Source organism: Poecile atricapillus, chromosome 28 (genome assembly GCF_030490865.1).
Source record: "Poecile atricapillus isolate bPoeAtr1 chromosome 28, bPoeAtr1.hap1, whole genome shotgun sequence".
Lineage (NCBI taxonomy): Eukaryota > Metazoa > Chordata > Aves > Passeriformes > Paridae > Poecile > Poecile atricapillus.
The window spans coordinates 1,564,379-1,579,241 of record NC_081276.1 but is presented as its reverse complement, the minus strand read 5'-3'; the positions used below and the strand labels follow the sequence as shown (position 1 = coordinate 1,579,241).

Sequence of the window (14,863 nt, the reverse complement as noted above, 5' to 3'; positions counted from 1 at the left end):
CCCCATGTCCCCATCCCTGTCCCCCTGTCCCCATCCCTGTCCCCATGTCCCCATCCCTGTCCCCCTGTCCCCATCCCTGTCCCCATGGCACCATCAGAATCCCCATGGGACCCTCCCTGTCCCCATGGCACCTCTGCTGTCCCCATGGCACCACCCCTGTCCCCATGGCACCATCAGAATCCCCATGGGACCATCAAAATCCCCATGGCACTGTCCCTGTCCCTGTGGCACCATCAAAATCCCCATGGGACCCTCCCTGTCCCCCTGTCCCCATCCCTGTCCCCATGGCACCGTCCCTGTCCCCACAGCACCCCTTCTGACCCCACGGCAGCCTCTTCGTCCCCATGTCCCCCTCTCTGTCCCCATGGGAACTCTCCTGTCCCCATGGCACCTCTGCTGTCCCCATGGCACCATCAAAATCCCCATGGCACCGTCCCTGTCCCCATAGCCCTGTCCCCATGGCACCTCTGCTGTCCCCACAGCACCCCTGCTGACCCCACGGCAGCCCCCTTGTCCCCATCCCTGTCCCCATGGGACCTCTCCTGTCCCCATGGCACCATCCCTGTCCCCACATCCCCATCACTGTCCCCACGTCCCCCTCCCTGTCCCCCTGTCCCCTCCAGCCCCAGGACACCTGAGCCGTGTGCGGTGTCCGGAGCTCCCCCACTGCCCTCTGCCGGCACCAGCCCGGGAACAGCGAGGATGAGGAGGGTGAGGATGAGGATGAGGAGGGTGAGGATGAGGAGGGTGAGGATGAGGAGGGTGAGGATGAGGAGGGTGAGGAGGGGCTGGGATGGAATTCCCAGAGAAGCTGTGGCTACCCCTGGATCCCTGGAAGTGCCCAAGGCCGGGTTGGAGCCCACTGGGTGGATCTGGGTGAGGTTTGAGGTCCTTCCAACCCAAATTTTGGATTTTGGGATTGCTCCCTTCTCCCCAGCACCGATGAACACATGGAAGAGTTCAATCCCAACTTTCCCAACGCAGCAGCAATTCCAGGGCAGCCCAGGCCGGGCCCAGGGGTGTCACTGCTCCTCCTCCTGCTCCTCCTCCTTCTCCATCTTCCTCCTCCTCCTCTCCAGCCTCTTCTGCAGTTTCCTCTTGAGCTGCAGCTGCTTCCTCCTCTCCAGGCTCTGCTGCACCTTCTCCCGACACTCCTTGTTCTTCCTCCGGATCTTGGCCAGCTCCGCTCGCCTCCGCGCCTCCAGGTCCGGGTCCTGCAGGGAGAAACGTGGGGACACTGGGGACAGGAGACTGGGGACAGGCACTGGGGACAGGAGACTGGGGACAGGAGACTGGGGACAGGAGACTGGACACTGGGGACAGGAGACTGGGGACAGGAGACTGGACACTGGGGACAGGACACAGGACACTGGGGACAGGAGACTGGGGACAGGAGACTGGACACTGGGGACAGGACACAGGACACTGGGGACAGGAGACTGGGGACTGGACACTGGACACTGGGGACAGGACACTGGACACTGGGGACAGGAGACTGGGGACAGGAGACTGGGGACAGGAGACTGGGGACAGGAGACTGGACACGGGACAGGAGACTGGGGACAGGACACTGGGGACAGGAGACTGGGGACTGGGGACACGAGACTGGACAGTGGACACTGGGGACAGGCAGTGGGGACAGGACACTGGACACTGGAGACAGGACACTGGGGACAGGACACTGGACATTGGGACAGGAGACAGGACACTGGGGACAGGACACTGGACACTGGGGACAGGCACTGGGGACAGGACACTGGACATTGGGACAGGAGACTGGACATTGGGGACAGGACACTGGACACTGGGGACAGGCAGTGGGGACAGGACACTGGACACTGGGGACAGGACACTGGACACTGGGGACAGGAGACTGGACACTGGGGACAGGAGACTGGACAGTGGACATTGGGGACAGGAGACTGGGGACAGGCCCTGGACACTGGGGACAGGCAGTGGGGACAGGACACTGGACATTGGGACAGGAGACTGGACAGTGGACATTGGGGACAGGAGACTGGGGACAGGACACTGGACATTGGGGACAGGCCCAGGACACTGGGGACAGGCCCAGGACACTGGGGACAGGACATTGGGGACAGGACACTGGACACTGGACACTGGGGACAGGCCCAGGACACTGGGGACAGGACATTGGGGACAGGACACTGGACACTGGGGACAGGCCCAGGACAATCCCTTGTCCTTTCCCAAATGCCCACAGCTGAGGGGGCTCCAAAATTCAGCCCCTTCCCCATTTCCCCCAGAGCATTTTTAACATCCTAATATTTAATAATAAAATATTTAGTAATATATTTAATAATACATTTAAGAATATATTCAATAATATACTCAATATTTAATATATTAGCTATAATATCTAACAATTTTAACAGCACATTTAATATCTCAACTATTTAATAATTTAAACATTATAATGTTTAATGCTTTGATATATATTTTATATAGTAAATAATATTTACTTTTTTAAATATAATTAAATACATATTTAATATTTATAGTAAATAAATATTTATAATAATAAATTATTTACTTTTAAAAAATATCACAATATTAATATTTATTTTAGGATTATTTGAAATAAACTTTCCCCACCCAGAAGTGGGGAAAGTTCTTTTCTTTTCCCCTCACATTTTTTTTTTCCTTTTCATTTCCCTTTTCCCTTTTTTCCCTTTTCCTCTCCCAGGTTTTCCCAGCTCTGAGCAGCTCATGGAGCTCTCACCTTCCCTTCCAGGATCATCTGCTTCCTCTTGTTGATTTCCTTCTTCTCATCCAAATCCATCCCCTCCAGCTCCTGGGAAAGGGAAAAAGCTCAGACCCACAAACCTCCCCCACAACAGCAGAAAAATGGGAAAAAAATGGGAAAAAAACTGGGGAAAAAACTGGGAAAAAACTGGGAAAAAACTGGGGAAAAACTGGGGAAAAAACTGGGGGAAAAACTGGGAAAAAAACTGGGAAAAAAAACTGGGAAAAAAAACTGGGAAAAAAAACTGGGAAAAAAAACTGGGAAAAAAAACTGGGAAAAAAATGGGAAAAAAATGGGAAAAAAATGGGAAAAAAATGGGAAAAAAACTGGGATAAAAATGGGAAAAAACTGGGAAAAAACTGGGAAAAAACTGGGAAAAAACTGGGAAAAAACTGGGAAAAAACTGGGAAAAAACTGGGAAAAAACTGGGAAAAAACTGGGAAAAAACTGGGAAAAACACCAGGAAAAGTGGAGCTGAGCCACAAACCTCCCCCACAACAGCAAAAAAACGGGAAAAACTGGGAAAAAACTGGGAAAACCAGAGGGAAAATTTGAGCTGAGCCACAAACCTCCCCCATAACAGCAAAAAAATGGGAAAATCTGGGGAAAAACTGGGAAAAAACCAGAGGGAAAAGTCGAGCTGAGCCACAAAACTCCCCCACAACAGCAAAAAAATGGGAGAAACTGGGAAAAAACTGGGAAAACCATTGGGAAAAGTGGAGCTGAGCCTCCCCCAGGGGCTCGTGCAGGAATTGTCCCGGGGTTCCCGGGAACACTCACGATCTCACACTCCCTCCTGGTGACGTTCACTTGGGTCAGGATGTCCAGCACCAGCTGCTCCTCCACCGGGAACTCCTCCAGCTTCAGCTCTAAACCGGGAACAGACACCCTGAGATACACCCAGAGACATCCTGAGACACCCAGAAACACACCCAGAAACACCCTGAGATACACCCTGAGACACCCTGAGACACCCTGAGATACACCCAGACACCCTGAGATACCCTGAGATACCCAGAAACACCCTGAGATACACCCTGAGACACCCTGAGATACAGCCAGAGACATCCTGAGACACCCAGAAACACACCCAGAAACACCCTGAGATACACCCTGAGACACCCTGAGATACAGCCAGAGACACCCTGAGACACCCTGAGATACCCAGGGACACCGTGAGATGCCCTGAGATACCCAGAGACACCCTGAGATACACCCAGAGACACCCAGAGACACCCAGAGACATCCTGAGACACCCTGAGATACACCCAGAAACACCCAGAGACACCCTGAGACACCCTGAGACACCCTGAGATACCCTGAGACACCCTGAGACACCCTGAGATACACCCAGAGACACCCAGAGACACCCAGAGACACCCTGAGACACCCTGAGATACACCCAGAAACACCCAGAGACACCCTGAGACACCCTGAGACACCCTGAGATACCCTGAGACACCCTGAGACACCCTGAGATACACCCAGAGACACCCTGAGACACCCTGAGATACCCTGAGACACCCTGAGACACCCTGAGATACACCCAGAGACACCCTGAGACACCCTGAGATACCCTGAGACACCCAGAGACACCCTGAGATACAGCCAGAGACACCCTGAGACACCCAGAGACACACCCAGAAACACCCTGAGACACCCTGAGATACACCCAGAGACACCCAGAGACACCCTGAGACACCCTGAGACACCCTGAGACACACCCAGAAACACCCAGAGACACCCTGAGACACCCTGAGACACCCTGAGACACACCCAGAAACACCCAGAGACACCCAGAGACACCCTGAGACACACCCAGAAACACCCTGAGACACCCTGAGACATCCTGAGACATCCTGAGATACACCCAGAGACACACAGAAACACCCTGAGATACCCAGAGATACCCTGAGACACCCCGAGATACACCCAGAGACATCCTGAGACACCCAGAAACACACCCAGAAACACCCTGAGATACACCCTGAGACACCCTGAGATACCCAGAGACATCCTGAGACACCCTGAGATACCCAGACACATCCTGAGATACCCAGAAACACCCTGAGATACCCAGAGACACCCAGAAACACACCCTGAGAGACACCCTGAGACACACAGAAACACCCTGAGATACCCAGAGACACCCTGAGACACACAGAAACACCCTGAGATACCCAGAGACACCCTGAGACACCCAGAAACACACCCAGAGACACCCTGAGATACCCAGAGACACCCAGACACATCCTGAGACACCCTGAGACACCCAGACACATCCTGAGACACCCAGAAACACCCTGAGATACCCAGAAACACCCTGAGATACCCAGAAACACCCTGAGAGACACCCTGAGACACCCAGAGACACCCTAAGACACCCAGAGATACACCCTGAGACACCCAGAAACACCCTGAGAGTCACAAATCCGAACCCCTGGCAGGACAAAAACATCCCTGGAATTCTTGGGGATGAAACGAGAGGTTCTGGGCTTTGTTATTAATTAATTAAAGAGGGAATTGTTACAGCCGGGATCTGGGGGATTCCAGCCCCCCCTGAGATCCCCCACAGAATGAGGGGTTCCCTCCTTTGCTCTGCTTGAATCCCAAAAAATGAAAATATAGGGAATGGGGAATGTGAACATGGAAATTGGAATGGGGAATGTGAATCAGAAAAGTAGAATGAGGAACGTGGAAATTGGAATGGGGAACCTGGACCTGGAAAGGAACAGGGAATCTGAATGGGAAAAGTGGAACAGGGAATCTGAACTTGGAGATTGGAATGAGGAACCTGGACCTGGAGAGGGGAATGGGGGATCTGGACCTGAAAAGGAATGGGGAATGTGATTGGGAAAAGTGGAATAGGGAATGTGGAGAGTGGAAAAGGGAATCTGAACCTGGATATTGGAATAGGGAATCTGGAGCTGGAAAGGAATAGGGAATGGGAATGGGAAAAGTGGAATGGGGAATCTGAACGTGGAGACTGGAATGAGGAACCTGGAAAGGGGAATGTGGAATGTGAACCTGGAGATGGGAATGGGGAATCTGAAAATTGGAATGGGGAATGTGAACTTGGAGACTGGAATGAGGAACCTGGAGATGGGAATGGGGAATGTGATTGGGAAAAGTGGAATGGGGGATCTGGGGAATGGAATAGGGAATGTGAACATGGAAATTGGAATAGGGAAATGTGAAAAGTGGAATGGGGAATGTGATTGGGAAAAGTGGAATGGGGGATCTGGAGAGTGGAAAAGGGAATGTGAACCTGGAGACTGGAATGGGGAATCTGAAAATTGGAATGGGGAATGTGAACTTGGAGACTGGAATGAGGAACCTGGAGATGGGAATGGGGAATGTGATTGGGAAAAGTGGAATGGAGAATGGGGAATCTGGAGAATGGAATGGGGAATGGGAAATCTGGAAATTGGAATGGGGAATCTGGACCTGGGCTTTTTGAAGAAGGGGAACAGGAATAAAAAATAACAGGAATAAAAGTTCCATAAACAATTCCTGCTCCACTGAAGCCAGCAGGAGGACGAGCAGGAGCAGGAACGCCGGGATTCAGCTGATCCTGCTTTTCCTTGGGAAGGGGAGGAAGCTGGATCACTCACTGATCTCCTCCTCGATGGCGTGCACCAGGTGGATGTCGTACTGCGTCACCAGGGTGATGGCCAGGCCCTTCCGCCCTGGAACGGGGCAAAAAAACGGGATTTGGGAATTCTGGCAGCGGAGAGGGACAAATCCCAGCCATTCCCAACCCATCCGGCCCCGGGAGCCGCCCTGGGGTGATCAGAGAGGCCTTTCCATGCTGGAAACCCCGATAAAAGATCCCGTGGGGGTGATCCGTCCTCAGGGATCCCGGGGCAGGATCAGAGAGATCCCAGGGCAGGATCAGAGCGATCCCAGGGCAGGATCCCGGGGCAGGATCCCAGAGATTCCAGGGCAGGATCCCGGGGCAGGATCCCAGAGATCCCAGGGCAGGATCAGAGCGATCCCAGGGCAGGATCCCAGAGATCCCAGAGCAGGATCCCATGGCAGGATCCTGGTGCAGGATCCCAGCAATCCCAGGGCAGGATCAGAGCGATCCCAGGGCAGGATCCCAGAAATTCCAGGGCAGGATCCCGGGGCAGGATCCCAGAGATCCCAGAGTAGGATCCCAGTGATCCCAGAGCAGGATTCCAGCGATCCCAGGAATCCCAGAAATCCCAAAGTAGGATCCCAGTGATCCCAGTGATCCCAGAGCAGGATCCCAGTGATCCCAGCAGATCCCAGGATCCCGGGACACGGCCCCGGGCAGGGCTCACCCGCGCGCGCCGTCCGCCCCACGCGGTGGATGTAGATCTTGGGCAGCCCTGGGGTGTTGTGGTTGATGACGAGCTGCACTGCAGGAATGTCCAAACCTCTGGAATGCAGGGAAAATTAAAAAAATAAATTTATTTTATAAAAATAAACATTCCCAGTTCTGGAAAAACACCCAGCTTCAACATCCAGCCATAAAATTCCCGAGGGATTTGGGCTGGGAAGTTTAAAAATCCCACTCAGCTCTCAGTGGGACCCTTCCTCTATCCCAGGGAGCTCAGTTTAATTCCTGCTTCCTCCAAAATTCCCAGATTTTCATGGATGAAGTTTTTATTGGAGGACAAATTCCTCCCTGGAGCTGTTCCCTCCCTGAAGCTGCACTGCAGGAATGTCCAAACCTCTGGAACACAGGGAAAACAAAAATAAACATTCCCAGATCCAGGGAAAACACCCAGTTTCAATATCCAGCCACAAAATTCCAGGAGGATTTGGGCTGGGAGGTTTAAAAATCCCGTTCAGCTCTCAGTGGGACACTTCCTCTATCCCAGGGAGCTCTGTTTAATTCCTGCTTCCTCCAAAATTCCTGGATTTCCATGGATGAAGTTTTTATTGGAGGACAAATTCCTCCCTGGAGCTGTTCCCTCCCTGGCAGCAGCCATGGATCAGGGTGGGAAGAGCTCATCCCACAGGGATTTGGGGATTTGCTCAGCCCAAAGCCGAGCCTCAGCTTCACCTGGCGGCCACGTCGGTGGCGATGAGGATCCTGAAGATGCTGGACTTGAACTTGGCCAGGGCTGCAAATCTCTGTTTCTGGGAAGGGGAAATTCCAGGTGAGGGGAGCGGGATCCGGCCGGGAGCGGCCCCTGGCAGATCCCTGCAGCCCTCACCTGCTTCATCATGGAATGCAGAGCCACCGAGGGGAAGCTGAACCTCCTCAGCATCATGTTCAGCACCTGGCAGTCCCTGAGAGGGAGGGGGAAAAAAAACAGGAAAATCCTCAGGATGCACCGAGGGAACGGGACAGGACAGAACAGGGATTGTCCTGCTGGGACAGGGCACTCCAGCATGGCCTGGAACAATTCCAGGGGTGGGAAAACCAGGACAGGGCGCTCCAGCACGGCCTGGGACAATTCCAGAGGTGGGAAAACCGGGACAGGGCGCTCCAGCACAGCCTGGGAGAATTCCAGGGGTGGGAAAACCATCCCAGGGTGTTCCAGCATGGCTTGGGACATTTCCAGGGGTGGGAAAACCAGGACAGGCAGGGAATCTCTGTCCCAGGATTTTCCAGCACAGCCTGGGAGAATTCCAGGGGTGGAATAAACCATCCCAGGGTGCTCCAGCATGGCCTGGGACAATTCCAGAGGTGGGAAAACCATCCCAGGGTGCTCCAGCATGGCCTGGGACAATTCCAGAGGTGGGAAAACTGGGACAGGATTTTCCAGCACGGCCTGGGACAATTCCAGGGGTGGGAAAACCATCCCAGGGTGTTCCAGCATGGCTTGGGACATTTCCAGGGGTGGAATAAACCATCCCAGGATTCTCCAGCACGGCCTGGGACATTTCCACGGGTGGGAAAACCAGGACAGGGTGCTCCAGCACGGCCTGGACAATTCCAGGGGTGGAATAAACCATCCCAGGATTTTCCAGCACGGCCTGGGACAATTCCAGGGGTGGGAAAACTGTCCCAGGATTCTCCAGCATGGCCTGGGAGAATTCCAGTGGTGGGAAAACCAGGACAGGGTGCTCCAGCATGGCTTGGGACATTTCCAGGGGTGGGAAAACTGGGACAGGCAGGGATTCTCTGTCTCAAGGTGCTCCAGCATGGCCTGGGACAATTCCAGGGGTGGAATAAACCATCCCAGGATTCTCCAGCATGGCCTGGACAATTCCAGGGGTGGGAAAACTGGGACAGGATTTTCCAGCACAGCCTGGGACATTTCCAGGGCTGGGAAAAGCAGTCCAGGGCTGAGTGGCAGGGAAAGAACAGGAAAAGGCTCCTCACTTGCAGGTTTTGGTGAAGATGATGATGGCCCAGTCCTCGTGCTGCTGCTGGAAGCTCTGCACCAGGTGCACCAGGTACGCGTCCTTCACCGCCTCGGGCACCAGCAGGTACCGCTGCTCCAGCTGCTCCACCGTCCTCACCCTCGGGACAGCCAAATCCTGGGATTACCCAGCCTGGAAAAACCTCCAGGATCATCCCAGCTTTTCCCTGGCCACCTTCTCCATGAGGAAATTCCCGCTGTTCTCCCACCTGGAGCACCCTCAGGCCGTTCCCTCCTGTCCTGGTGTCCCCTGGGACCCCCCTGGCTGTCCCTGGGACGTGTGGAGATCGGGAATGTCCCCCCTGATCCCGCTTTTCTCCAGGCTGAGCCCCTTCCAGCTCCCCCAGGAATTCCCAGATCCCTCAGGAATTCTCCAGCTCCTTCACAGCTCCCTCAGGAATTCTCCAGACCATTCCCAGGAATTCCTAGCTCCCTCAGGAATTCTCCAGACCCTTCAGGAATTCTCCACCCCCTTTCCCAGGAATTCTCCAGCCCCTTCACAGCTCCCTCAGAAATTCCCAGATCCCTCAGGAATCCTCCAGACCCTTCCCAGGAATCCCCCAGATCATTTCCAGCTCCCTCAGGAATTCTCCAGACCATTCCCAGCTCCCCCAGGAATCCCCCAGACCATTCCCACCTTCCTCAGGAATTCTCCAGCCCCTTCCCAGCTCCCTCAGGAATTCTCCAGATCCTTCAGGAATTCTCCACCCCCTTTCCCAGGAATTCTCCAGCCCCTTCACAGCTCCCTCAGCAATTCCCAGCTCCCCCAGGAATTCTCCAGCCCCTTCCCAGCTCCCTCAGGAATTCCCAGATCCTTCAGGAATCCTCCACCCCCATTCCCAGAAACTCTCCAGCCCCTCCACCTCCCGACACCCCAAAACGCCCGGAGGCTCCTCGGCACCGCCAGCACCGAGGAGGAAAAAAAACCCAGGAAAACACAAAAAAAACCAGGAAAACACAAAGAAAACCAGGAAAACACAAAGAAAACCCAGAAACTCCCCCCCAAAAAAAGCAGGAAAATACAAAAAAAACCCCAGGAAAACACAAAAAAAAACCCCAGAAAAACACAAAAAAATCAGGAAAACACAAAAAAACCCCAGGAAAACCCAAATAAAATCAGGAAAAGAGGGAATTGCAGGCACTGACTGGGATGGAGCCTCCCAGAAGAAGGGGCTGTTGGCGGCCAGGCCCCGCAGCTCGCTCAGCGTCGCTGTCAGGGTGGCGCTGAACAGCAGCGTCTGCCGGCGCTCCGGAACCCCCGCCAGGATCAGCTCCAGATCCGCGCTGAAATCCGCACAGCCCTGCTCCAGCAGCCGGTCAGCCTCGTCCAGAACCTGGGAAATGATTCCTGAGGCTGAAATCATGGATGGGAACGTGGGAGGAGTCCCAAAGTTCACACCAGGGTGGGGGAAAGACGGCAGGATTGCAGGGAATCCATCCGGGGAGGGAGGAAACACGACAGGATTCCCAGAAATACATCCAGGGATGGGGAAAAACTGGCAGGATTCCCAAAATCCACACAGGGATGGGGAAAAACTGGCAGGATTCCCAAAATCCACACAGGGATGGGGAAAAACTGGCAGGATTCCCAAAATCCACACAGGGGTGGGGGAAACCTGCCAGGATTCCCAGGAATCCATCCAGGGATGGAAGAATCCCAGCAGGATTCCCAGAAATCCATCCGGGGAGGGAGGAAACACAGCAGGATTCCCAAAATCCACACAGGGGTGGGGGAAACACAGCAGGATTCCCAGAAATCCATCCAGGGATGGAGGAATCCCAGCAGGATTGCCAGAAATCCATAAAGGGATCAAGGAAACCCAGCAGGATTCCTGAAAATCCATCCAGGGATGGAGGAAACCCAGCAGGATTCCAGGGATTCCCCTAGGGATGAAGCAAAGCCATCAGGATTCCCAAAAATCCCCCCAGGGATGGAAGAATCCCCTCAGAATTCCTGGGATTTCCCCAGGGATGAATCAATCCCCTCAGAATTCCCAGGATTTCCCTAGGGATGAATCCATCCCCTCAGAATTCCCAGGATTTCCCCCGGGATGAATCCATCCCCTCAGAATTCCCAGGATTTCCCCAGGGATGGAAGAATCCCCTCAGAATTCCCAGGATTTCCCCAGGGATGAATCCAACCCCTCAGAATTCCCAGGATTTCCCCCGGGATGAATCCATCCCCTCAGAATTCCCAGGATTTCCCCAGGGATGGAAGAATCCCCTCAGAATTCCCAGGATTTCCCCAGGGATGAATCCAACCCCTCAGAATTCCCAGGATTTCCCCCGGGATGAATCCAACCCCTCAGAATTCCCAGGATTTCCCCCGGGATGGATCCAACCCCTCAGAATTCCCAGGATTTCCCAGGAATACAGGATTTACCAGGAATTTGATCCTCCTGAGGCTGAAGGTGCTGGAGCTGCGCAGGTGGTCAGCGAGGCGCCCGGGGGTGGCGACCACCACGTGCGGCTTCCGGGCCAGCTCCAGGGCCTGGGCCACCATGTCTGGGGAAAAACCGGGAATGGCAACCGGAATGGGGATCCCAGTGCCGGGAAAACTGGGAATGGAGCCCGGAATGGGGATCCCAGTGCTGGGAAAACTGGGAATGGTGATCCCAGTGCCGGGAAAACCGGGAATGGAGCCCGGAATGGGGATCCCAGTGCCGGGAAAACCGGGAATGGTGATCCCAGTGCCGGGAAAAACCGGGAATGGCAACCGGAATGGGGATCCCAGTGCCGGGAAAACGGGAATGGAGCCCGGAATGGGGATCCCAGTGCCGGGAAAACTGGGAATGGCAACCGGAATGGGGATCCCAGGGCTGGGAAAAATGGGAATGGCAACCGGAATGGGGATCCCAGTGCCGGGAAAAACGGGAATGGTGATCCCAGTGCCGGGAAAAACCAGGAATGGCAACCGGAATGGGGATCCCAGTGCCGGGAAAAACCGGGAATGGTGATCCCAGTGCCGGGAAAAACGGGAATGGCAACCGGAATGGGGATCCCAGTGCTGGGAAAAACCGGGAATGGCAACCGGAATGGGGATCCCAGTGCCGGGAAAAACCGGGAATAGAGCCCGGAATGGTGATCCCAGTGCTGGGAAAAACGGGAATGGAGCCCGGAATCACGATCCCAGTGCCGGGAATGTGGAAATGGAGCTCTGGGAACGGGGACAGAGCCCTGAGGAGGGCTGGGGATGGATTTTGGGGGATTTGGGATGGATTTTGGGGATCAGGGATGGATTCTGGGAGATCTGGGATGGATTTCAGAGGATCTAGGATGGATTTCAGGGATCAGGGATGGATTTTGGGGATCTGGGATGGATTTTGGGGTATCTGAGAGATTCTGGGAGGTTTGGGATGGATTTTGGGAGATCTGGGATGGATTTCAGAGGATCAGGGATGGATTTTGGGAGATTTGGGATGGATTTTGGGAGATCTGGGATGGATTTCAGGGATCTGGGATGGATTTCAGAGGATTTGGGATGGATTTTGCGGGATCTGGGATGGAGATCAAGGGATCTGGGATGCATTTGGGGGATCTGGGATGGATTTCGTGGGATCAGGGATGGATTTTGGAGATCAGGGATGGATTTGGGAGATCTGGGATGGATTTTGGGAGATCTGGGATGGATTTGGGAGATCTGGGATGGATTTTGGGGATCTGGGATGAATTTCAGGGATCAGGGATGAATTTCAGGGATCAGGGATGAATTTCAGGGATCTGGGATGAATTTCAGGGATCAGGGATGGATCTCATGGAAAGATCCCTGATCTCCCAGAGCACACTGAGCTCTGCCCCCCCGCAGGGAACACCCCCAGCCCAGCTCCAGCCGCTCCCGGCCATTCCCAGGACGGGATTTTTGGGATCAAGCGATCCCAGGGATCCCCCCAAGCCCTGGGGGATCCCCCAGACTCACCCAGGCCGCCCACCACCACGCTCTCCTTCAGCCCCAGCGGCTTCCCCAGCACGCGGAACTGCTCGGCGATCTGGCACGCCAGCTCCCTGCGGGGATCCCGCGCTCAGACAGGGATCTGGGGATCTGGGGGGGATCTGGGGGGATCTGGGGGATCCCAGGGGATCCAGGGGGATTCCAGGAGGGATCTGGGGGATTCCAGGAGGGATCTGGGGGATGCCAGGGGATTCCAGGGGATCCCAGGGGGATCTGGGGGATTCCAGGGGGATTCCAGGGGAATTCCAGGGGGATCTGGGGGGGTCTGGGGGATCTGGGGGATTCCAGGAGGGATCTGGGGGATTCCAGGGGATCCCAGGAGGATCTGGGGGATTCCAGGGGGATCCAGGGGGATTCCAGGGGATCCAGGGGGGATTCCAGGGGATCCCAGGAGGATCTGGGGGATTCCAGGGGGATCTGGGGGATTCCAGGGGATCCAGGGGGGATTCCAGGGGATCCAGGGGGGATCTGGGGGGATCCCAGGGGGATCCAGGGGGGATTCCAGGGGATCCCAGGGGATCTGGGGGGATCCCAGGGGATCCAGGGGGCCCCGGTACCTGGTGGGGGTGAGCACGAGGCAGAAGATGCCGTAGGGATCCTCGGCCAGCGCCTGCAGCACCGGCAGAACGAACGCTGCGGTTTTACCACTGCCCGTCTTGGAACAGCACAGACAGTCCCGGCCTGGGGAGAGAGCAGGGGGCAGAGGGGATGGGAATGGGAATGGGAAAATGGGAATGGGAGAGGGGAAATGGGAATGGGGAAATGGGAATGGGGAAATGGGAATGGGGAAATGGGAATGGGGAAATGGGAATGGGGAAATGGGGAAATGAGAATGGGGAAATGGGAAATGGGAATGGGAAATGGGAATGGGAAAATGGGAATGGGAATGGGAGAGGGGAATGGGAATGGGGAATGGGAAAAAGGAATGGGAAATGGGAATGGGGAAATGGGAATGGGAAAATGGGAATGGGGAAATGGGGAAATGGGAATGGGAGAGGGGAAATGGGAATGGGAGAGGGGAAATGGGAATGGGGAAATGGGAATGGGGAAATGGGAATGGGGAAATGGGAATGGGGAAATGGGAATGGGGAAATGGGAAATGGGAGAGGGGACGGGAAACGGGAGGGAATGGGAATAGGAAACGGGAACAGGAAATGGGAACGGGAATGGGAAATGGGGAATAGGGAATGTGAGAGGGAAACAGGAATGTGAACAGGAATGGGGAACGGGGAATGGGAAAAGGGAATGGGGAACAGGGAATGTGAGAGGGAAACGGGGATGGGAACGGGAATGGGAAATGGGGAACGGGAGAGGGGAATGGGAGAAGGAAATGGGAATGGGAACGGGAGCAGGGAATAGGGAACGAGGAACGGGAATGGGAGAGGGAGAAAGAACGGGAATGGAGAATGGGAACGGGGAATGGGAACAGGAGAGGGGAACAGGAACGGGAGAGAGGAAAGGGAAATGGGAACGGGAAGGAGAGAGGGGAACGGTAACAGGAATGGGAGAAGGGAACGGGGATCCCGGGGATGAAACCGAAACCGTGAGAGGCGATCCCGGAGCCGGGACGGGCACCGTCAGGAGCCGTTCCCGGGGCTGGGAGTGCCCCGCGGCGCTCACCCTGCAGCACGGCCGGGATGCAGGCGGCCTGCACGGGCGTGGGCCGGACGAGCCCGACCTGCCGGGCCTGCTCCGCCAGCCACGGCGCCAGCCCGAGCGCCCGGAACTCCGCCATGGCCGCTCCCCTCCGCGTGCCCGCCGCGCGCCCCGATGGCGTCACCGCCGCTCCGCCCGCTCATTGGC

The 14,863-nt window shown here is 55.2% G+C and overlaps 1 protein-coding gene across 1 annotated transcript; it reads right to left on the bottom strand.

Annotated features, from left to right (window-relative positions):
• Positions 1–590: 590 nt before the first annotated feature.
• Positions 591–14,839, bottom strand: DDX49 (DEAD-box helicase 49). The gene is made up of 13 exons (XM_058858920.1): positions 14,681–14,839; positions 13,618–13,741; positions 13,028–13,113; positions 11,495–11,616; positions 10,258–10,445; positions 9,072–9,212; positions 7,957–8,032; positions 7,803–7,879; positions 7,075–7,172; positions 6,382–6,456; positions 3,548–3,636; positions 2,744–2,815; positions 591–1,214 (listed from the first exon to the last, which is right to left on the bottom strand). The coding sequence occupies exons 1-13, from the start codon at positions 14,793–14,795 to the stop codon at positions 1,023–1,025; spliced, it is 1,455 nt and encodes a 484-aa protein (XP_058714903.1). The 5' UTR covers positions 14,796–14,839; the 3' UTR covers positions 591–1,022.
• Between the last annotated feature and the right edge of the window lie 24 nt (positions 14,840–14,863).

Bases quoted from the DNA above. Each gene is read 5' to 3' on its own strand.
- DDX49 (XM_058858920.1), bottom strand. From the start codon at position 14,795: ATGGCGGAGTTCCGGGCGCTCGGGCTGGCGCCGTGGCTGGCGGAGCAG. The intron at 13,742-14,680 runs GTGAGCGCCGCG...CTCTCTCCCCAG, and splicing joins CATCCCGGCCGTGCTGCAGG to GCCGGGACTGTCTGTGCTGT. The intron at 7,880-7,956 runs GTGAGGGCTGCA...TCCCCTTCCCAG, and splicing joins TGCATTCCATGATGAAGCAG to AAACAGAGATTTGCAGCCCT.